General features: G+C 46.6%; 1 protein-coding gene across 1 annotated transcript in view; it reads right to left on the reverse strand.

The window, feature by feature from the left end:
- The window catches only part of cacnb3b (calcium channel, voltage-dependent, beta 3b), a 44,612-nt gene that overhangs the window by 5,090 nt on the left and 14,824 nt on the right, over window positions 1-24,698 (reverse strand). The window contains exons 2-8 of the mRNA XM_039010410.1: window positions 14,455-14,496; window positions 9,747-9,866; window positions 7,998-8,120; window positions 7,625-7,746; window positions 7,198-7,247; window positions 6,830-6,849; window positions 6,070-6,150 (exon numbers count right to left, since the gene is read on the reverse strand). Coding sequence (XP_038866338.1) covers window positions 6,070-6,150; window positions 6,830-6,849; window positions 7,198-7,247; window positions 7,625-7,746; window positions 7,998-8,120; window positions 9,747-9,866; window positions 14,455-14,496 — 558 coding nt within the window. The remainder of the gene's footprint in view (window positions 1-6,069; window positions 6,151-6,829; window positions 6,850-7,197; window positions 7,248-7,624; window positions 7,747-7,997; window positions 8,121-9,746; window positions 9,867-14,454; window positions 14,497-24,698) is intronic.

Here is a 24,698-nt window from a genome sequence, read left to right on the forward strand (position 1 = left end):
GTTAGCAAGGAGCCTTTCATCAAGCCGCCTGTATTGCTGGCCTTGCCCGCTCTTTGGAAAATCTGAGCCTTGGTCAAAAGGTGGGTACAGTGACCCGAAGAATATAGATCGTTTAGCAGGCAGCATATACATGCCCGCATCAGATTCAAGCTTCTGGGAAAAAGTTGCATCGATCATGACGAAGGTCTGCGTATTCAAACTGCACGACACAACGAGAACGTTAGAAGAAACAGGGATGTTCTCAAGCGGCTTATCAACACCACTGCGTTTTTTGGGCAAGAATCTTCTTTTAGAGGACACTACGAGAGGGACAGTTCCTCCGACAAGGGAAACTACAATGAGCTCGCAGAGTTAATTCCACGTAACAATGCAGAACATATCGAACTTCCAACTGATTTCATAGCTTCCATCGCATCATCCATTTCGTGTGCGCTCAAGTAGGCTTTCCACTTTCCTCCGGTATTTATTTAGCAAAGATGATAACACAATCACATAAACACTCCGGACAGACACAAGCAAAAACTCATGATATAAATGTTGCAGCAGCAGAGCCTACACCTAAACATTAGAGCTCTGACATGCTATATGTGATGAAAACGAGACCATTTTTCAGTCTGATCAACTGTAGGCTACTAATAAGAGCAGATGCATACAGCCTATGTGCCCTGTCCATTTGTTCAGGGTAAACTAATTGGTAACGTTATGTATTTATAGTCCATTTGTGTATCAGGAGAAAATATGAATGTGATCAAATTTGGTTTATATTCAACATTGGGCTGGCTAGACTGCCAATACGTTTTCAATCCAAAATTATTAACTGGAATCAATCAATCAACATAATAGTGATGACAGATGTGAGTACATTTTTTATAAGGCCTACAGTTGCATAGAACTGCATGATGCAAACATTCAAGCAAACTGTGATAAGAGCTGTAACGGCTCTCTTTCGGTGAGTGAGTAGACCAAGGCGCAGCGGGTTGTGAATACATAATGACTTTATTAAACAAGACGGGAAAAAACACGAAAACACTATAACAAACTAAACTTGATAACCTACAAAATAATAAACGATGAAGACAGACCTAAACTACGAACTTACATGAAACGAAGAACACATGAACAGGAACGACCGAAAGAACGAGACGAGACAGTACCGTGTGGTGCAACAAACACAGACACAGCGACAATCACCCACAAACAAACAGTGAGAACAACCTACCTTAATATGACTCTCAATTAGAGGAAAACGCAAAACACCTGCCTCTAATTAAGAGCCATACCAGGCAACCCAAAACCAACATAGAAACAGAAAACATAGACTGCCCACCCAAAACTCACGCCCTGACCATCACACACATACAAAACAACAGAAAACAGGTCAGGAACGTGACAGAACCCCCCCCTCAAGGTGCGAACGCCGGGCGCACCAGCACAAAGTCCAGGGGAGGGTCTGGGTGGGCATCTGACCACGGTGGTGGCTCAGGCTCCGGACGCTGTCCCCACACCACCATAGTCACTCCCCGCTTCTGTATCCCCCTCCCAATGACCACCCTCCAACTAAAACCACCTAAATGAAGGGGCAGCACCGGGATAAGGGCCAGCACCGGGATAAGGGGCAGCACCGGGATAAGGGGCGGCAGGTCCTGGCTGAGGGACTCTGGCAGGTCCGGGCTGAGGGACTCTGGCAGGTCCGGGCTGAGGGACTCTGGCAGGTCCGGGCTGAGGGACTCTGGCAGGTCCGGGCTGAGGGACTCTGGCAGGTCCGGGCTGAGGGACTCTGGCAGGTCCGGGCTGAGGGACTCTGGCCGGTCCGGGCTGAGGGACTCTGGCCGGTCCGGGCTGAGGGACTCTGGCCGGTCCGGGCTGAGGGGCTCTGGCCGGTCCGGGCTGAGGGGCTCTGGCCGGTCCGGGCTGAGGGGCTCTGGCAGGTCCGGGCTGAGGGGCTCTGGCAGGTCCGGGCTGAGGGGCTCTGGCAGGTCCGGGCTGGGTGGCAGCTCCGGACTGAGTGGCAGCTCCTGACTGTAGGGCAGCTCATGACTGTAGGGCAGCTCATGACTGTAGGGCAGCTCATGACTGTAGGGCAGCTCATGACTGTAGGGCAGCTCATGACTGTAGGGCAGCTCATGACTGTAGGGCAGCTCATGACTGTAAGGCAGCTCATGACTGTAAGGCAGCTCATGACTGTAGGGCAGCTCATGACTGTAGGGCAGCTCATGACTGTAGGGCAGCTCATGACTGTAGGGCAGCTCATGACTGTAGGGCAGCTCTGGCAGCTCCTGACTGGCCGGCGTCTCTGGCAGCTCCTGACTGGCCGGCGTCTCTGGCAGCTCCTGACTGGCCGGCGTCTCTGGCAGCTCCTGACTGGCCGGCGGCTCTGGCAGCTCCTGACTGGCCGGCGGCTCTGGCAGCTCCTGACTGGCCGGCGGCTCTGGCAGCTCCTGACTGGCCGGCGGCTCTGGCAGCTCCTGACTGGCCGGCGGCTCTGGCAGCTCCTGACTGGCCGGCGGCTCTGGCAGCTCCTGACTGGCTGGCGGCTCTGGCAGCTCCTGACTGACGGACGGCTCTAGCGGCTCCTGACTGACGGACGGCTCTAATGGCTCGGGACAGACGGGCGGCTCAGAAGGCGCTGGGCAGACAGATGGCTCAGAAGGCGCTGGGCAGACAGATGGCTCAGACGGCGCTGGGCAGACAGATGGCTCAGACGGCGCTGGGCAGACAGATGGCTCAGACGGCGCTGGGCAGACAGATGGCTCAGACGGCGCTGGGCAGACAGATGGCTCAGACGGCGCTGGGCAGACAGATGGCTCAGACGGCGCTGGGCAGACAGATGGCTCAGACGGCGCTGGGCAGACAGATGGCTCAGACGGCGCTGGGCAGACAGATGGCTCAGACGGCGCTGGGCAGACAGATGGCTCAGACGGCGCTGGGCAGACAGATGGCTCAGACGGCGCTGGGCAGACAGGCAGTGCAGAAGGCGTTGGGCAGATGGCCGACTCTGCCCTGCTGAGGCGCACAGTAGGCCTGGTGCGTGGTGCCGGAACTGGAGGTACCGGGATGACGGCACGCACTTCAAGGCTAGTGCGGGGAGCAGGGACAGGGCACACTGACTTCTCGAAGCGCACTATAGGCCTGGTGCGTGGTACCGGAACTGGAGGTACCGGGCTGAGGGCACGCACCTCAGGGCGAGTGCGGGGAGAAGGAACAGTGCGTACAGGGCTCTGGAGACGCACAGATGGCTTAGTGCGTGGTGCCGGAACTGGAGGCACTGGGCTGGAGACACGCACCATAGGGAGAGTGCGTGGAGGAGGAACAGGGCTCTTAAAACGCACTGGAAGCCTGGTGCGTGGTGTAGGCACTGGTGGTACTGGGCTGGGGCGAGGAGGTAGCGCCGGAAATACCGGACCGTGCAGGTGTACTGGCTCCCTTGAGCACCGAGCCTGCCCAACCTTACCTGGTTGAATGCTCCCCGTCGCCCGACCAGTGCGGGGAGGTGGAATAACCCGCACCGGGCTATGTAGGCGAACCGGGGACACCATGCGTAAGGCTGGTGCCATGTAAGCCGGCCCAAGGAGACGTACTGGTGGCCAGATATGTAGGGCCGGCTTCATGACATTTGGCTCAATGCCCAATCTAGCCCTACCAGTGCGGGGAGGTGGAATAACCCGCACTGGGCTATGCACCCGTACAGGAGACACCGTGCGCTCTACTGCGTAACACGGCGTCTGCCCGTACTCCCGCTCTCCACGGTTAGCCTGGGAAGTGGGCGCAGGTCTCCTACCTGCCCTCGGCCCACTACCTCTTAGCCCCCCCCCAAGAAATTTTTGGGTAGTACTTGCGGGCTTCCAGCCTTGCTTCCGTGCTGCCTCCTCATAACGTCGCCTCTCTGCTTTAGATGCCTCCAGCTCCGCCTTGGAACGGCGACACTCCTCTGGCTGTGCCCAGGGTCCTTTACCGTCCAGGATCTCTTCCCATGTCCAATCCTCCTTTTCCCACTGCTGCTGTCGTTGCTGTCCTCTAACCCGCTGCTTGATCTGGGTAAGGTGGGTGATTCTGTAACGGCTCTCTTTCGGTGAGTGAGTAGACCAAGGCGCAGCGGGTGATGAATACATAATGTTTATTTGACAAGACGGAAAAACACGAAACGAAATACACTTGAATGATAAACAAAATAACAAAACGAACTAGACAGACCTAAACTATGAACTTACATGAAACGAGGAACACATGAACAGGAACGACCGAACGAACGAGACGAGACAGTACCGTGTGGTGCAACAAACACAGACACAGCGACAATCACCCCCAAACAAACAGTGAGAACAACCTACCTTAATATGACTCTCAATTAGAGGAAAACGCAAAACACCTGCCTCTAATTAAGAGCCATACCAGGCAACCCAAAACCAACATAGAAACAGAAAACATAGACTGCCCACCCAAAACTCACGCCCTGACCATCACACACATACAAAACAACAGAAAACAGGTCAGGAACGTGACAAGAGCAAAGAGTTAATTGCAAATTTTCTATTGAAATTGGTTGTGGTAAGAACATTTAGATTTTTTGAGATACTGTATGAATACCAAGTATGTCTACTTCACCATCCGCTCGTTGTATTGGTAAACTACCAATACATAATATGGTACACTTGTCATACTTAGGTTTTAGTCCAGAGAGACTAGAAAAGTGATCAAAATCTTCAATGAGTCAACTGAATGTCACTTTGTATCTGATTTGGCCATTGTTCACCAAAAAATCCTCTCTCTCGGCCTCCCCTTCTCCCTCCCACCCTCCCTCTCTGAAATACTTAGAAAGTCAAGGAACCAACATCTCTATATCCTTTATTAAATAAGGACAGATCTATGTGTGTGGTCTGTTTGTGTAACTATAGGAAGTAGACAACATGGGTCTAAGTGTTCCTTTCTTTCCATCTCACTAAAGACAATGTTAGTCTGACTGTGGCAGTGGAGCTTAGAGAGCGGTAATCTCTGTGGAGGAGCAGACAGAGAAACCTTTGCCTGGCCCAGCCTGTGTGTGTGTGTGTGTGAGAGGCGAGGCGTGGCCGTCTATAAAAAAATTAAAATAAAAAGATGCCTTGTGAAATAGGGGATAAAACCAAGAACTCCTACTGCTGCAACTTCCCTGCTGTCTTGGAGAGGGAGAGAGGGAGGCGAGAGGGAGAGAAGGAGAAAGGGAGAGAGAGAGAAAGGCAGAGAAAGACAAAGAGAGCGAGAATGAGAGAAGAAGAGAAAGACAGAGTGAGGGAGGGATGGAGAAGGGGAGAGAGAAGGCTGACGTATGCCTCCGGAGCATCCCCAAAGCACATCACCAGAGAAATGCATAAATATTTCACAGACACACAAAACAAACGGCTTGGCTCTCAGCCTCTGCAGTCACACAGGAGAGAGAGAGAGAGAGAGAGAGAGAGAGAGAGAGAGAGAGAGAGAGAGAGAGAGAGAGAGAGAGAGAGAGAGAGAGAGAGAGAGAGAGAGAGAGAGAGAGAGAGAGAGAGAGAGAGAGAGAGAGAGAGAGAGAGAGAGAGAGAGAGAGAGAGAGAGAGAGAGAGAGAGAGAGAGAGAGAGAGAGAGAGAGAGAGAGAGAGAGAGAGAGAGAGAGAGAGAGAGAGAGAGAGAGAGAGAGAGAGAGAGAGAGAGAGAGAGAGAGAGAGAGAGAGAGAGAGAGAATGTTAAAGCAGAGAGAGATTTCATCTAATTATATGCCTTATAGTTGTGCAGACTTGTTTGTTTGTCAAGCTCATTACAGTCAAATGGCATGCAGTATCATCTTATATCCCTACACATCTATTGTAATCTGTATGGGGCATGTGCAGTATAAGACATAGGCTACTTGTTGATTTTCTATGTGATTGTGAGTGGGCAGCACATGATTCATAGAGTTACTGTATCATAATGTAGTGTAATTTGATCATAATAAGTTTATGGGGTTGGCCTAATGGGCTAATGGAATGGAAGTTTGTGTGTTTGCGTGTTTGCGTGCATACTTGTGTGTCTCTGTGAGGGTGTGTGTGCGTGCGTACTTGCATGTGTGTGTATCGACCAGCTTCTCACCTCATAGCCTTTCAGGGAGGGCCCCACCAACACCACCGGCCTCATGGAGGGAACAACATCATAGGGTGGGAGATGCTCTGTCTGCACAGGAGACACACACACTGGGCTTGGAACAACTTATACTTTAAAGACCATAATAGAGCCCTGAGTTTTTCCTGGTCAGATCATGTGGTCAGGGAAAAGTCTGTGCCCAAGCATAACCTAACCTCATACAACCATCCGGAAGTCTCGCAAGCTTACATTCTGTTCCACTTAGGGTTGCAAAATTCTGGGAACTTTTAATAAATTCCCTGGTTGTCTGCTCATTCCCTTCTTATTCTGGGAGACTCCAACTGGGATTTTGGGAAAATCAGGAAATGTATTGAAAATTCCCAAAATGTTGTTACACGGAGCGATAATCAGCCTGGTAATTACAAGGCCAGTCATTGAGAATAGGATCTACCAAAGTGTAATTAAATAAGAACAAAAGACTGGAGTAGAGTATTTTACACATCAAGAAATCAATCAATCAAATTGTATTTGTCACACGCGCCGAATACAACCTTATCATGAAATACTTACTTACAAGCCCTTAACCAACAATGCATTTTTAAGGAAAATAAGAGTTAAGAAAAGATTTACTAAATAAACTAAAGCAGCAACAAAAAAAGAAGTAGCAAAAAAAGTTACAGAATAAAATAACAATAAGGAGGCTATATACAGGGGCACCATTTTTATTCCTAGATCTGACACAGTAGAATAACCTGCATGACCAACATACCTGCTTTTGCTTCTGTTTGGCTTGTAAAAACAAGAGAAAACAGATTTAGCATTAAAGCAAAGACGCATGTCTATTTATGGAGAGCAGATGGTATAGTGTCTAAGAAGAGGATATCCTGTGGCTCCCTTTGATACCCATTCCTCCAGTAAAAAGCAGCAACACTGTCAGGGTTGGGATCTGAATTTCAGGCATTCTTCCTGAATGACTTAATTTAACTCAGGATACTGTGCACATGGTTGGTTCCAATGAATAAACAGGCTTTGCTACATAGCGCAGTATAGAATTGTATTGTCCATCCATGATGGACATTTGTCTTTGCCATCACTTTACAGAAATCAGGTACGAGACAGAAGCGTGAGGTCAATCACCTGCAGATGGTGGTGTGGACCTCCAGCTGGACGATGTGTTCGCTGCTTTCCTGTAGGACAACAACATGGTGCGTGAGAACAGGTTGAGAACAATGTTATCTTTCCTTGAATCCTCTCCTTGCTTAACATAATAAATATACGCCAGTTAGCAGACGCTTTTAGCCAAAGCGACTTGCATCATGCGTGCATACATTATACGTAAGGGCAGAACCAGGAATTGAACCCACTATGCTGGTGTTGCAAGCACCACGCTCTACCAACTGAGCTGCCAACTGTGCTTCCGTCTGCCATGCAAGGAATTCCTTGCTGACGTTTTGAGGAGGCAGGGAGAGGATGGTAGAAGAGGACACAAGGAATCAAGGAAAGACGACTGAGAAAGAGATTTGGAATGTAGCATGGGGATGTATGAGAGAGGATGAACCCTGACCTCTGTGCCTGTTTTTGTTCCTGTTTGATCCGCATGGCCTCCAGTTTCACCGGGCTGGGGATGAAGGTGATGTCCGCCCCCTCCTTCACCAGCCGACCGATCCACCAGTCATTGCTGTATTTCTGCAGACAAAGAGACAAAATGTCAATGGTGTTCCAACAATATGGCAGCAGTGGATAATGTGGCTAATGTCTTAGTAACTGAAGTGAAAGAGATGCCTGTCAAAGTCATAGTCTTACATATTGTCAACGTGTAAGGACTATGTTACAATAGCCACTGGTTAAGCGAAATGTAATTAGAGTGGAGATAATATATGTGATCGTGATATGGTGACAGGGATTGTTGATGATGACGCATACGGAACTCCACTCACCTCTTTTATGTGTAGAAAGTCTTTGGTTTCAAAGTTGATAGCAGCACCTTGGACAGGACAGTCCCCATCTAGAGCCCCACAGTAACTCACGTTGGTCTTCACTGCAAATGCTACCGGTTTCGACTGGGGAGGACAGAGAGAGACTCAACATATATGAAGTGTTTATGAAAGGATTCTGTTACCTGACGATATTCCATCCTATGGGGATCTCTCATTTTTTATATTCAACACTTAGTTGCCTGAGAACACATTCACATTTACGATCAGAGGAATAGTTGCAGGGGAGAAGAGAGCTTGAAGAAGGGTCACTCCCCTTAGCTCTCTCCAGCTGCAGTTGGGCCTGAATAAACTCCTATATAAACTCTACTGACTAAAGTTGAACTCTTACCATAGCTCAGTTGGGCCTGACGTTTGGCTTCAAGCTAATTCACTAACTAAACTCCTGACTCTGCTTACTAACTCTACTAATCTTGGCTCTCTGACTAGTGGGTAGAGGAGAGGTTGCTTATCTTGGCTCTCTGACTAGCGGGTGGAGGAGAGGTTGCTTATCTTGGCTCTCTGACTAGCGGGTGGAGGAAAGGTTGCTTATCTTGGCTCTCTGACTAGCGGGTGGAGGAGAGGTTGCTTATCTTGGCTCTCTGACTAGCGGGTGGAGGAGAGGTTGCTTATCTTGGCTCTCTGACTAGCGGGTAGAGGAGAGGTTGCTTATCTTGGCTCTCTGACTAGCAGGTGGAGGAAAGGTTGCTTATCTTGGCTCTCTGACTAGCGGGTGGAGGAGAGGTTGCTTATCTTGGCTCTCTGACTAGCGGGTGGAGGAAAGGTTGCTTATCTTGGCTCTCTGACTAGCGGGTGGAGGAGAGGTTGCTTATCTTGGCTCTCTGACTAGCGGGTGGAGGAAAGGTTGCTTATCTTGGCTCTCTGACTAGCGGGTGGAGGAGAGGTTGCTTATCTTGGCTCTCTGACTAGCGGGTGGAGGAAAGGTTGCTTATCTTGGCTCTCTGACTAGCGGGTGGAGGAAAGGTTGCTTATCTTGGCTCTCTGACTAGCGGGTGGAGGAGAGGCTGCTTATCTTGGCTCTCTGACTAGCGGGTGGAGGAGAGGTTGCTTATCTTGGCTCTCTGACTAGCGGGTGGAGGAAAGGTTGCTTATCTTGGCTCTCTGACTAGCGGGTGGAGGAGAGGTTGCTTATCTTGGCTCTCTGACTAGCGGGTGGAGGAGAGGTTGCTTATCTTGGCTCTCTGACAGGCGGGTGAAGGAGAGGTTGCTTATCTTGGCTCTCTGACTAGCGCGTGGAGGAGAGGTTGCTTATCTTGGCTCTCTGACTAGCGGGTGGAGGAGAGTTTGCCTACCTTGGCTCTCTGACTAGCGGATGGAGGAGAGGTTGCTTATCTTGGCTCTCTGACTAGCAGGTGGAGGAAAGGTTGCTTATCTTGGCTCTCTGACTAGCGGGTGGAGGAGAGGTTGCTTATCTTGGCTCTCTGACTAGCGGGTGGAGGAAAGGTTGCTTATCTTGGCTCTCTGACTAGCGGGTGGAGGAGAGGTTGCTTATCTTGGCTCTCTGACTAGCGGGTGGAGGAGAGGTTGCTTATCTTGGCTCTCTGACAGGCGGGTGAAGGAGAGGTTGCTTATCTTGGCTCTCTGACTAGCGCGTGGAGGAGAGGTTGCTTATCTTGGCTCTCTGACTAGCGGGTGGAGGAGAGTTTGCCTACCTTGGCTCTCTGACTAGCGGATGGAGGAGAGGTTGCTTACCTTGGCTCTCTCCAGCTGCAGTTGGGCCTGGCGCTCGGCTTCAAGCCGAGACGCCTCGGGGTCGTCCTCCAGGGACACGTCGGAATCCGAGGGTCTACTAGTGTAGGAATCAGCTGAACCCTAGAGAGAGGGAGGGAGAGACAGAGAACGAGAGAGAGAGGGAGAAGACAGAGACAGAGAGACATAGAAACAGAGAGGCAGAGAGAGGAATAACAAGAGAGTCATCCTACAGGAAGGGGAGAAACATAACACCACACAGGAGCCCATTTCCTGTAAACTTACTTCGACTGTATTGCTGATAATGTTTCTATCATTCAAATCCAAGCTCTCAGTGTCACCCATTACTTCAGATCAGATGGCTTTATGTGGACTCCCTGCTCCAGTACTTGAGATGAGCACGTTCTGTCCCTTTACCTGCTGCAGGTACCTGTCTGGCCTGGCCCTGGCCGTGCACCCATGGGACCTGCCTAGCTGGGACTGGCAGTTCCAGTTCCTCTTCAGTTCCTGCTTTCCAAAGCAGTCCACTCTGGGGAGCATGTGTGTGAGGCAAGCACTGCAACAACATGCAGTACATATGGTAGCGTTCCAATGTTTATTTACTAAAGTGAATGAAGGGAAACCTTGTCTTATATACAGTATGTCTACCGTCGATTGTGCTGCAATAGATGCTGCAACCACATTCAGCCACAAAGGAGTACACACTATTCTGAACATACGTGTATCTTCTAATCTAAACAGTATTATCAAGTTCATATCGCCCACCATCAGTAAGTCACCACACAATCACAGCCATAACTTTGGAGACATGAAGACCATAACCAGGGTAGGTATCAAGTTGTTAAAATATCTCAAGACTTTCGGAAAGAAACCTGGTTAAAGGAAGAGCAGTCCAAGACACTAATTGCCTCATCGTATCAGCTCACTGTCAGACAAACCTGTCATGGGTAAAAATACATCTCCCCCTCCTCGGTCAGCCCTAAACCCAACATGCTCTCCACTCACCGTCACCGCTTTCCAATCCCCGTCTCCTTTCAGTCCCAGCTGGCCCACACACACCAGAGGAAGACTGACTCCTCACATGCCAGGCTGATACACATAAACACCCACACACACCACTTCCAAATACAGCTCCAAATATAGCTCAATAACAACGGCACAGCAGCAGGCAGCCTTCTCTTTTTTCAACTGTCTCTCTCTCTTTTTTCTCCACCCCTCCCTCTTCCTCCCTCCCTCCCTTTCCCCTCTCCCAAGTCATTTCTGCGGGCTCGATCCAGAGCACAGCTTTTCTCTTTTTTTTACTTTTTTTTTTACTTGTCTTTCTCCACCCCCTGCTCCCCTTCTTCCCCTCTCTCTCCCCCATCCCAAAACATTTGGGGCTTGATCTATCTCTTTCTTTCTTTCACCTATCTCCTCCCCTCTCTCCCCATCCCCTCGTCCCAAAATCATTTGGGCACCAGGCTGGATTTAGCGATCCAGAGTACAGTTATCATGTAAATATCAACGCGTGCCGAGAGGGGCTGGCGTCTAAAGATACTTCGACCACAGGACGAAACAAAGCAGAATTAACAAGAAAGACGCTAATTCAGTTTGGTTAGTAGTGCTGCGGATGAGACTAATACATAATACCCTGAAAAATATATTGTGTGTGTTTTAACATATCATCTATGCTAACGCTCTATAACTTGTTATAAGCATCTATGAGCCTTTATAATGCCTTATAATAATGATTAGCAGTGCTGCGGATGGGAGTGACTAATACAGTAAACAGTTGCATGTGTTTCACATTAGATGCCTTTCTGCATGCAGGCGTAACCCCAACCGCCGTGTTCTTATGCTATCTGGGGGGCCCAATCAATGCCATATTACAACCTTTGTGTGGTGATAATTGCTTTGTTTGCACTGTAACCTGTTCATTCCTATGCCCTGCGACCGTGATACATAGACCTAAAGGACGAGATAATAAGAAGACCCAGTGGCAGAATAAAATCACAAAACCGGACAGCAACCTCTGTCCAGTGAAGTCCACAAAGCATATTGCATGTACAGTAACAGACAGTTACATGACCTACAGCATGGTCAAGCAAGTTAACGTTTCCAACGTTTTCGGACCACTAAACAACTATTGATTTAGGACCAGGAGAGTTACCGCAAGTTACAAAGAAAACAGGGGCTGCCTCCACTATTCCAGCACCATTTCAACTTCAACATGTCAGCATCATCAAATCACCTCTGCTTTGTCTAATACAGTGACAATTTAGTCCAATCAACATAAGCTCAATATGATGTGGCTGTCCATGGTTCTGATTTCTGTATGTGTGTGTGTGTGTGTGTGTGTGTGCGTGTTCGTGCAAGTAGAAAAAAATGTTGACTCACCCTACTTGTAGAGAAACGCCAATGCCATCCTTCTCTCGTTCATGTTGACGAAACAGTCTATCACTCTGTCATACAGTACACACTTTTAGTTTTTGTTGTCCTTGGCTACCTGGCTAAAATGCTTGCTCGCTAGCCTAACTTCCATTCATGGGCAACGTTAGCTAGTTAACTTTGGCATTCTACATCTAGCATATATATTCAACTTCCATCCTCTCAGGCCAGGGCCACAAAAATGTATGAATTAATGGTTGGATCAGAATCGCCATTATAATCATTGGCTAGTACAGAGAATTAAGTAAAACCACAAGTACAAGTCCCTATCTCCATCCATGGCTAATTTAGGAAAGGGAAAATTTTAGCTAGCTGGCTAAGCAGGCCTGCTGAGGAAAACAACACAAATCAAGTTTTTCTGTCAATGACGTATGCTATCAATGGGATTTCATAGGAGTGACGCCAAATCCAAGCTGGCTTCCCTTGACAATTTTTTTTGGTGCGCCAGGACCATTCATGGTTGAGCTCAACGCTGAATGGCCAGATGGGGAGGCCAGATGCTCACTGGCTTCGTTTGCCTTCAATGCTATAGGCGGCAACAATGTCATACTCGTTTGGACCAGACAGCATCAGATAGGTGTCCTACACATAGAGAGACAGAAGGGCGCTGTTTCGCTCGCTCGGATGCTTTCTCCTGTGAGATACATTCAGCCTCTTGCAAATTGAAGGAAAATTATGAAACATGGTCAATTCCCTTGGCATCCCATGAATACACGCCATTGCTCTCTTTCCAGTAGCAGCAAGTTGGAACACCGGCCGGATTCTGTCAAGTTCCACCCAGTGCATCCTCAGAGTAAAGTGTGAGAGACCGGAGGAGAGAGGAGGGGAGAGGAAAGAGGGTCGGAGAGCAGGGAAAAGGAGGGGAGAGGAAAGAGGGTCGGAGAGCAGGGAAAAGGAGGGGAGAGGAAAGAGGGTCGGAGTGCAGGGAAAAAGAGGGGAGAGGGGTAGAGCGGAAGAGACTCGATGGATATAAAGGCCCTCTCTCTCTGACACTGTCCTGATCTCACAGTCCCACACCATAGCTAGAGTATATCTCTTAGATTATTCCAATTTCCACTTCCCTGGTCTGTGAATCTGAGCAAAACCAAACCCGTTGTTCGCTTTTGCCAAGAACTTATTGTCAGACACCAGTTGAATTATATCATTTTCAAATGATGAGCCAGCTTGTTATTCTGAAGACGACTGTATCGCCTATAACAACAATCATTGCAACATCCACCATATATCATACCAGGGCTTTAAAAGATCACCCTAAGAAGTCACTGCCAACCACACAACACTGAGACAGATCAATACAGCCATGTGATACTAGAAGAGACACAAGATCCTAGAAGGGGATGACATTCAGTTGGCGTGGCTGTAACATATGTGGTGTAGCGAGAGAGAGAGAGAGAGAGAGAGAGAGTGAGAGACACAAAGGGAGCGAGAGACAGAGAGAGACAGAGAGAGAGAGACAGAGAGAGAGAGAGAGACAGAGAGAGAGAGCGAGAGAGAGAAATAATGAGTAACAATAACTTGGCTGTATACATACCAGAACCGAGTAAATGTGCAGGGGTATTCCCTTGCACATTGCCGACAGTAGCTACCGCCCTCTCACAGACACACACATTTCACGTATTCCTCTCTGACAAGAAAATAAGAAAGCATTTTCTCAGCGAATAATACATGAGGTAGCAACAACATAGTTTGTCCAGGTGGTGGCACCCCACACACAGCAGTCAGTTGAGTCAGCATCTCTCAGTATTTAACTTATTTAACTAGGCAAGTCAGTTAAGAACAAATTCTTATTTACAATAATGGCCTACACCGGCCAGACCCAATTGTGCACCCCCCTATGGGACTCTCAATCACAGCCAGTTGTGATACAGCCTGGATTTGAACCAGGGTGTCTGTAGTGAGGCCTCTAGCACTGAGATGCAGTGCCTTAGACCGCTGTGCCACTCAGGAGCCCCGTATAGATAATAATAATACCACTTTCCCCCCAATAACAGACAAACTCATGGACAATTTCCATTCAGCTGCTCAGATTCTGTTTTTGTAAACCCACGTTTTTGTTGATTGAGATGATTTAGTTTGAATTTGTTTTATATAAAATCTCTTATGACATGTCATACTTGTTATACCATTCTATATCTTTTAACTGAATTGATCCCCTTTTATAATTTCCAAACTCGGTATTCAGCACAAATATCTCAGACAAGATAGCAACAGCAACATGCAAAGTACAAAGTGGAGCAGAGAAAGTCCAGAGAGGAGAGATGGAAAGACATGTGTTCCTGTATACCTGACGAGGAAGGGGAAAGGCAGAGGAAGAGTGGGGGTTATGCTTACAGAGTGAGTGAACAAGAACAGGCTTTCTACTGAGGTAGGTAGAGCACGTTGAAAACATGAGGAGGGGTAGAGCACGGAAGAGAGGAGAGACGGAGCGGTACCAGAGGAGAGGAGCGGTAGGAGGAGAGTGAGGAGGAGAAGAGCATTAGAGCATTAGATTAGAAGAGAGGTACCAGATTGTGGAAACGGAGAGCAGATGGAAAGACAGACAGATGGCCTGATGCTGCAGAGAGAGAGAGAGAGAGAGAGAGAGAGAGAGAGAGAGAGAGAGAGAGAGAGAGAGAGAGAGAGAGAGAGAGAGAGAGAGAGAGAGAGAGAGAGAGAGAGAGAGAGAGAGAGAGAGAGAGAGAGAGAAAGCAACAGAGAGCAACACAATACCTTATTACCGATGAGTCCTGTAGCGCTCGAGTCGGACATGCTTCTACCGCTGCCTTCTCTCTCTTCCTCTCCATCTCACACATGCAGACCCCTCCCCTCCTCTGCTTCCCCAGCCTCCAAGCCCGTCGTTAGTTACAGGCAGAGAGAGAGGCAGTGCGCTCAGGCTCGGCCTAAGTGCTCCGTCCTGACATTAGTGCACTGCCTGCCTGCCTGACTTGGCTGGGCTGAATGCCTCAACAGCCATTTCCTATACAAAATGTATGCCCTAACTGCAGTACTGGAGCTTGGTGTGCCGTATACGCCCTCTCACTGGCCGGGTCGGTTCTGCTCGAGTCTCTCTCTCCCAAGCTTCAAACACTTTCTTTCTCCCTTCTTTTCCTTCCTTCTTTTTTTGTTATTTTATGCAAGAAGACCTTGTTCCTTTCTTTCCTCTTCTCTCGATTCTTCTTCTTCTACACGCCCCTCCAGTTACCATGACACTGCTTATCCACTGTACTGTAGTGTACCCCTTCTCCCTTTTCTCTAGTCTGTAGAACACACGGACCTCATTTCTCCTGCCAGGTAAAATACATCCCTGTCCTCTGCAGGAAGGAGACTATATTTTTCTTCTCCTGCTTGTAACTGTATTTAGAACCCCTGCCTTTACATTACACATTGTTTACAACACATTGTTTACAACACATCCCCCTCTATATGATCTCTGTGATAACTCTATGATAACCTCGTTATGTGATAACACTCTATGATAACCTCACCATATGACAATCTCACTATGTAATAACCTCTCTGTGTGATAACCTCTATATGTGATAACCTCTCTATGTGATAACTATCTATGATAACCTCTCTGTGTGATAACTCTCTATGATAACCTCTCTGTGTGATAACTCTCTATGATAACCTCTCTATGTGATAACTATCTATGATAACCTCTCTGTGTGATAACTATCTATGATAACCTCTCTGTGTGATAACTCTCTATGATAACCTCTCTATGTGATAACTATCTATGATAACCTCTCTGTGTGATAATGCTCTATGATAAACTCTCTGTGTGATAACGCTCTATGATAACCTCTCTATGTGATAACTCTCTATGATAACATCTCTATGTTATAACCTCTCTATGATAATCTCCCTATGTGATAACTCTCTATGTTATAACCTCGCTATGATAACCTCTCTATGTGATATCTCTCTATGATAACCTCTCTATGTTATAACCTCTCTATGATAACCTCCCTATGTGATAACTCTCTATGTTATAACCTCGCTATGATAAACTCTCTGTGTGATAACGCTCTATGATAGCCTCTCTATGTGATAACTCTCTATGATAACATCTCTATGTTATAACCTCTCTATGATAACCTCTCTATGTGATAACTCTCTATGATAACATCTCTATGTTATAACCTCCCTATGTGATAACTCTCTATGTTATAATCTCGCTATGATAAACACTCTGTGGGATATCTCTCTATGATAACCTCTCTATGTTATAACCTCGCTATGATAAGCACTCTGTGGGATAACTATCTATGATAATCTCTCTATGTTATAATCTCTCTATGATAACCTCTCTATGTTATAATCTCTCTATGATAACCTCCCTATGTGATACCTCTCTATGATAAACTCTCTGTGGGATAACTCTCTATGATAACCTCTCTATGTTATAATCTCTCTATGATAATCTCTCTATGTGATATCTCTCTATGATAACCTCTCTATGTTATAATCTCTCTATGATAACCTCCCTATGTGATAACTCTCTATGATAAACTCTCTGTGGGATAACTCTCTATGATAACCTCCCTATGTGATACCTCTCTATGATAAACTCCCTATGTGATACTCTCTATGATAACCTCTCTACGTGATAACTGTGATCATGAAGGATATATTTCACAAACTAACCAACACCATGGGCCAGTAGCAGAGAGTGGTTGGTAATCATGGGGAAAAACACTGGCTGTGACTGACACAGCACCCTATTCATGAAAAGTGCATACCTTCTATACCGTACTGTAGTGTACTATATGAAATAAGATGCACTATCTAAGGAATAGGGTGTCATTTCTGATTGGCCCATCATCACTGTAGTCATCAGCCACCTCCATAAAGAAACTAAACAAAGAGATCTAGCTGTTATGTAACTGAACTCAGCAATAATAATGATACTACAGTATCAACCAATAGAGGGAGGGTTACGAAGACTATATAGTCCATAACTTAATACATCTGCCTTATAACTTTGTCAATTAGCTGTGTGGTTTACCATCCTTCATCGGCAAAGTGCTGTGTTTACAATTTGAGTCCAGCGACTGCCTGGTCCTACCTCTATAGCTTCCATAGTTCACTAGCAGTGCTGAGACAATAGCTCGTTCTCAATTAGTCTTTTCCTCGATCCCTTGCGTCCTCTCCCTTCGCTTCCTTCTCCTTGGACCTTCTCCTCCAATGGCCTTTGAGAAAGAAGTGAGGAGCGATGACATGAGAAAACGAGGAAAGACGAATCGAGAAAGAGAGAGAAATGTAAATGTACACACGCACACACACTAACAAATGCATTCAAGCACACACAGCAAGCAATAATTGTCTTTCTTTTCGGCATCAGACCTGCCTTATTCTAAGTTTAAACATAGTTTGTGTGTTTACTTTGTTAACATCTGACTCCAGAAGTATCTGTTCTTGCAATTTGTAGTCTATGATATTTCAGATTTAGATATGACTATTTTTCAATAACTAGTTTGGATGTATTTAACTACTTTTTCAAAGTAACTTTAGTTCAGTAAACTATATTTTTCATAGGGGTAACTTTAGTGTAGCTTAACTTCTTCCAGTGTGAAGTAATTGACAGCTTGGTAAACTAGATTTTTAGAAGTAGCTTCCCCAACACTGCGCGCACACACGCACGCACGCACGCACGCACGCACGCACGCACGCACGCACGCACGCACGCACGCACGCACGCACGCACGCACGCACGCACGCACGCACGCACGCACGCACGCACGCACGCACGCACGCACGCACGCACGCACGCACGCACGCACGCACGCACGCACGCACGCACGCACGCACGCACACACACACACACACACACACACACACACACACACACACACACACACACACACACACACACACACACACACACACACACACACACCAGCCCTATTGTTCCTGACCCAGGGTCTAATAAGACTGGGCCCTGCCTGCATGCTCTCCCACTCAGGCTACCTCAGGCACTAAGGACCCTACTTAAGATGGGCCATTAACCTGCTAGTATACACTCTCCCCACTCTCCCTCTCATTCAACTTTGGCTGCTAAAGAATAAAGTGCACCAACTGCTTTCAGCTGAAACGTCTAAGTGTTTTATGGATGTGTTGCCGTTTTTATTTCATTCAAGGCATTGCAAACAAACACGCACACACACACGCACACACGCACACGCACACGCACACGCACACACACGCACACAATTACACACACACACACAATCACGCGGGCATGCACGTGGACACACACATGCTCACCCACACATGCTCACACACACACACACAAACACACACACATGCTCACACACACACACACACACACACACACACACACACACACACACACACACACACACACACACACACACACACACACACACACACACACACACACACACACACACAGACACACACACACACACACACACACACACAAACAGAGAGACACACACGCACATACAAACAGAGAGACACACACACTTCAAAAGCCCTGGTCTTAGAACCGAGAAGATGGGATGACTATTTGCATCATTAGTGTTGTGCTGGAACAGCTACTGAGTCGCAGAGGAGTTCTAACTCACTCAGAGGGAGGGGAATGCAGATAGAGAGAGAAATGACAAAGAAAGAGTGAGGCCAAAACAGAGTGAAAAGGGAAGGAGGGAGGTAGCAGAGAGAGTGGCGGGATAGCAAAAGAGAGAAAGAAGAGGAGCGAGAGATTGAGAGAGAGAGAGAGAGAGAATGAAAGTGCGAGAGAGAGAAAGAAAGAGAGAATGTTAGTATCTCAGCAGACCAAGGACTGGAGATTGAAAACGGAATGTTTTTTTGCTGTGAGTTGGTCGTTCTAAATATAGCCTCCCTCCATTCTCCTCTCCTCCCTCTCCTACTTTCCTCACAGCCCTGGCACCGCACATCTCTGAACACCCGTGACAATCCTTGGAGGCTAGGTGGCTAGGAGGATAGGTGGGGGGGTGGAGGGATTCTAGGAGGACGGCTGGATGGGACTGGGGGTTGTCAAAGTTCACCGCGTATTGTTGAATTCCCTCGAGAGAGACTAAATCGAATTAGACAACTGCACACAACAATACTCAAATCCACTGAAGCCAGATATTTGATCAGACAGTGGACACTATAGCTACTGCATATAGAGATCCGATCCCACATAGTCATTAGAGCAGTTGCTCCAGTCCACAGCCCTGCCCTGGGTGTGATTTGACCTGTTCCTCTCCTGTGAGCTCATATCTTTGACCATTCAAATCCACTGAAGCCAGATATACCATCAGTTAACACTATACTGTATAGGGATTAGTCATTAGGCCAGTTGCCTCCACTCCAAAGACCTGAATGTGATTTGACATCTTCTATGAGCTCATTCCACTACTTCACAGTACTGAGTCAAGTCAATGCAAGCCAAGCATCCCTGTGCTGACCTGGTAACACATCCACCCTACTTGCTAAAAGCTTTCTCGAAAGGAAGAAAATATCAAAGCCAGTATGAAAACCGGTCCCTCTGTACAAGAGCAGGGGCAGTCCTGGTACCCAGTTCCAAGTGGGTCATGTAGGTTTTCCACATAACTAACAGCAGAGCAGAACATGTGATCTGGGATAGCTTTCTTAGCTAGTTTTCCAACAATTGCCGACAGATTTTTATGCGAATATTCTAAAATATGCATTAAAAAAACCAACACATTTTTCCACCAGAGGTGTTTCCATCAAACTGACTAAAAAGATGACTTAGTGCACATAAAAAAACGGATGTTGTGAGGTTCACTGAACAACATCCGTTACAGGAGAGCTATGTCAAGTATTGTCACCCAGGTACCCACTACGATGTATGTTTTTGACACACCAACCAGAGCACCAGAGCATGTGAGCTAACAGAGATATAATTACAGACAGAGGACATTCAAACCCGGCCCAGACAGTCCCCTGACGACGCAATGGGATCAAGACATTGAGAGCAAGACCCGAGTCAATCAATATGAGAGACACACAGATTGATCATTTATCCTGTTCTAAGCGACCAGCACCAGGACAGCGAGCCAGTCATCATCTCCTCTCCATGACCTCCCCTGATCTAGTTACCACACACTGCTTTCTTACTGCACTCTTGCCTATGTGTCTGTGTGTCTGTGTGTGTGTGTCTGTGTGTGTGTGTGTGTGTGTGTGTCTGTGTGTGTGTGTGTCTGTGTGTGTGTGTCTGTGTGTGTGTGTGTGTGTGTGTCTGTGTGTGTGTGTGTGTGTGTGTGTGTGTCTGTGTGTGTGTGTGTCTGTGTGTGTGTGTGTGTGTGTGTCTGTGTGTGTGTGTGTCTGTGTGTGTGTGTCTGTGTGTGTGTGCCTGTGTGTCTTTCAATCAACTACCATCGTTACACATCGTTACAACAACAATGCATCACTGCACCTTTCATCTCTCTCCAGCAGTGAGCTGTCGTAGCCTAGCTTCTCTGCTACCCCACCAAGGACACTCAGTTCTCACAGACAAGTGTTCTTCCCTCCTTCCCCCCGCGTGCACACACACACACACACACGCACACACACACCTGCCTGTATGCCCCCTGTTAAAAATAGGAGGTATCTCATCTCCAGTCACTGCTAGAAACACTGCCGATGCAATGAGGACACTGTAATGATATGAATCATCAGGAAGGAACAAACACTGACAGAGGCATAGACAGAGGCATACGGTACGACAGGAGGAGCAGGAGGAGCAAGAGCTGGAGGCCAGGCTGGGGTGGGAATGTATGCCCAGGCCAGGGAGTGATCCAGGGAGTGATCTCTATGGTTACCGCCGAAATGGCATTTCCTAAATAACTGAAGTGTACTAAAAATTAGGAAAACCTTCCTAATATTGAATTGCCCCCCCCCTCTGTTGCCCTCAGAACAGCCTCAATTTGTCGAGGCATGGACTCTACAAGGTGTCGCATCCACAGGGATGCTGGCCCATGTTGACTCCAATGCTTCCCACGGTTGTTTCATGTTGGCTGGATGTCCTTTGACACTTCTCTGTTTTCTCAATGACATTCAAATCACCGTTGAAAAAAGGCGCAAGTTTGAAGTTTGTTCCACCTGAGTGAGTCTGACCATAAGTCAGAGACCACTATGATGACACACCAAAATATGTTTGATCTCGGGAAAAGAGCAGGAACTAGGCTTTTGTAGGCTACAGTCCAAGCTACGTCTTCCAGTGGTGTGACTGCTGTCGGCATCCAAAGATGGTCCAACGTGAATAAACGTATGGAGGTAAGGATGACAGCAGTGGTGTAGTCTACGGTGATATGGACATCACTTATTATTAATATCTATATCGCTCATTGATGTGAATCACACTGCTGCTCTCTCATTTAGCCGCCTTACGGAATGTGGTTGTTGTGGATGGCTGTTCACAAATATAAATGTGTATTTGAAGCCAATAATGGTTGAATTCAAGTTTAAGCTGCCTAACAATCATTGTTTTTGAAACCAGTGGACAGCCAGTGAAAAATGCTCTCCTGCAACAGCTGCATAGTGTGGATCCCAGCCTATGGAATAAAAGTGGGGATTTTATTGCTCAATCTAATTCATGCTGATAAAAAAAAAGTCCATAGGCCTAATGGACACATGCTCAAACTTGCACACAGTAGTTGCTACATCAATTTTTTGACTTATATATATATATATATACACACACACACACACATACAGTACCAGTCAAAAGTTTGGACACACCTACTCATTCAAGGGTTTTTCTTTATTTTTACTATTTTATACATTGTAGAATAATAATGAAGACATCAAAACAAAAAAAAGCACATATGGAATCATGTAGTAACCAAAAAAGGGTTAAATAAATCAGAATACATTTGATAATTTAGATTCTTCAAAGTAGCCACCCTTTGCCTTAATGCCATCTTTAAACACTCTTGGCATTCTCGGAATGTAATTACGTTACAGAGTTTGGGTAGTCTAAAAGTTACGTTACTGATGACAGTTTTGGACAGGTAACTAGTAACTGTAACAGATTACATTTAGAAAGTAACCTACCCAACCCTGAGTAAGTACACTACTTTTGACCAGGGTTTCCCTGTGTAGAGCACTTCTTTCGACCAGAGTCTATGGCCCTAGTCGAAAGTTGTGCACTATTATAGTGACTAAGGTGCCATTTCTTTCATCAACTAGGCTGGCTGGCTGTGGGCTTGGCCTTGCATCGCTGTGCTGTTGCTGTGAATACTTAGTCTTTTATCTCCACAGGGACTCCTCAACCTGACTCCACCGAGCTGCTGCTTCAAAGTATCTCCACTGAGAAGCTACTGGAGCTAACCCATATACAGCCATCATGTGTACCTACAGTACTGCGCTGCCTGCACCCTTCACATTTGAATTGCATCTTCATTAGACCCATAGAAGCCATGTACTGTACCTAGACCTGCGCACTGTGCTGCATGCCTCCTGTGTATTATACATCACCAAACATTACTTTACTCAGATAAATCTGTAGCTAATCCATATAGTACAGCCACCATGTACTGTACCTACTGTAGCACCGACAGTACTGTGCTGCGGGCATCCTGTAATGGCTGAATCCTTCGGATTAGTGCATGTTATTTAGAATCTGGCCTAATTAGGCTATGCCAGGATACAGCTTTGTACAATTGGTGTGTCGTGATTATTGTATTGGTGAGAGGGATTTAGGAATGTCATATTCATAAATGTATGAATATGCATATTGTTCCCCCCTTAAAGTCATTCAATTCGTATCATTTTGCCTTTTCTTTTTTATTCACACATCTGAAAAGAATACTGCTATTTATCTAAGACATTCTGTATGTTATGGATAAGGTTAATATTGAATGCATGGCACTCAGCTACTGTCGCCTATTTCAAATTCAATAATGAGTGAAAAGATGACAGCTGTCAGTACATGGAAGTTTTAGCCATAGGGAGATGTAGAGGACTCATCTTTGTCTCTGTCAAGAGTCCTCTATGGTTCTAGTAATGGGGAACCTGGTTTTGTTCATTCGGGTTGGTGAATTGGTGTAAATATGGAGTTGTGAGGTGTCTTAGATAGGGCTTGCCTTGTAAACCAACGGGGTAATACAGGATAAGAATTGACTTAATGCCTGCACATATAATGCTTTATAACTTGTTATAAGCATGTATGAGCCTTTATAATGTTTTAAAATGAGGCATATAATGAGGAATTTATAAACAATTACAATCATTTATAATGACTTATTCATGAAATTCTAAAGTGTAACCAGCTGTATAGAGGGCACACATTTCCATTATATTTCCACTTGTATTCCAATAGAAAACGACCCGTAGAGTGACTAAAGAGTATTTTTCTTGAGACAGGAAGGAAGCAGAGAGAGACAGAAACTGAGTCTTCACCTCTCTAGACTGAGGTGGTTCATCAAATTTAATCAAAGCATTGCAATCTGACACGCCAGTGCAAAGGCACACACACACACACACGCACACGCGGATACGCAAACATGAATGCACACGTACACTCACACACCAACACACGCACACACACAAAAACGCACACACACACACAGAAAGCACACCTCTCCTCACAGGACAGGCTTTTAGTGCTCTGTCTCACGCAGTATTTAATTGACCCCACACAGGAAGCATAGCGGTCCCAAATGCACTCCTTCCCTCCACACATATACAGCACACACACACACACACACACACACACACACACACACACACACAGCACACACACAGCACACACACACACACACACACACACACACACACACACACACACACACACACACACACACACACACACACACACACATAGCACAGCACAGAGAAAAGAGGATAAAGCATGAATGCCTGCCAGTATATGCACAGCTTCTTCCCCACCCCTGCCTCTCCTCAGCTACTGAACATAACCAGCTAGGTCACCCTTGATACAAGTCAGTATTCGACGTCCATCCATGTCTGAAGATGTGGAAACTGACCACTAGGGGCAACAGTGAGCGCTGTCACCTTGAAGTAGATTTCAGGTTTACTAGGGTGTTGTGGACAGGGATCGTGGATTGGCGTAACATCTGCCTCTGATTCCAAAGGTAGCAAGTTCAAATACAACAATAAAAATATGTTTTTGATATTTTTGTTTTAAGCCAATCCCAAACCTTAACTTAACCATTCATAGTTAAAACCTTAAGAATTTGGAGTTAACGCCTGAACTTAACCCTAACTTTTAAAAATATGAGTTAATCCCTCAATTTAACCGCAAACACTTAGCATTTTGACGTTTGGAACAACTTTGAAATTTGACATTTGAGAAACATGGATGAACGTCTAATTCTGACGGGAGACCATGAGAGCTGGTTGAACATAACAGCAGTTCTGCAACTTATAACCCAGAATACACCAGAACCGTTCAGCAGCAGTGTCATCAATGGAGCAAGATTCATGTCACTGAACATCAAGTTTATTGGACATAAGACTGATAATACTGTAAGCTTGAGTGAAGGGACAATGAAAGATTAAATCAGATGTCATATTTCTTAACATGCACAGTTGCCTGACGACTCAAACTGA

Source organism: Salvelinus namaycush, chromosome 16, assembly GCF_016432855.1.
Source record: "Salvelinus namaycush isolate Seneca chromosome 16, SaNama_1.0, whole genome shotgun sequence".
In the NCBI taxonomy this organism is placed as follows: Eukaryota; Metazoa; Chordata; class Actinopteri; order Salmoniformes; family Salmonidae; genus Salvelinus; species Salvelinus namaycush.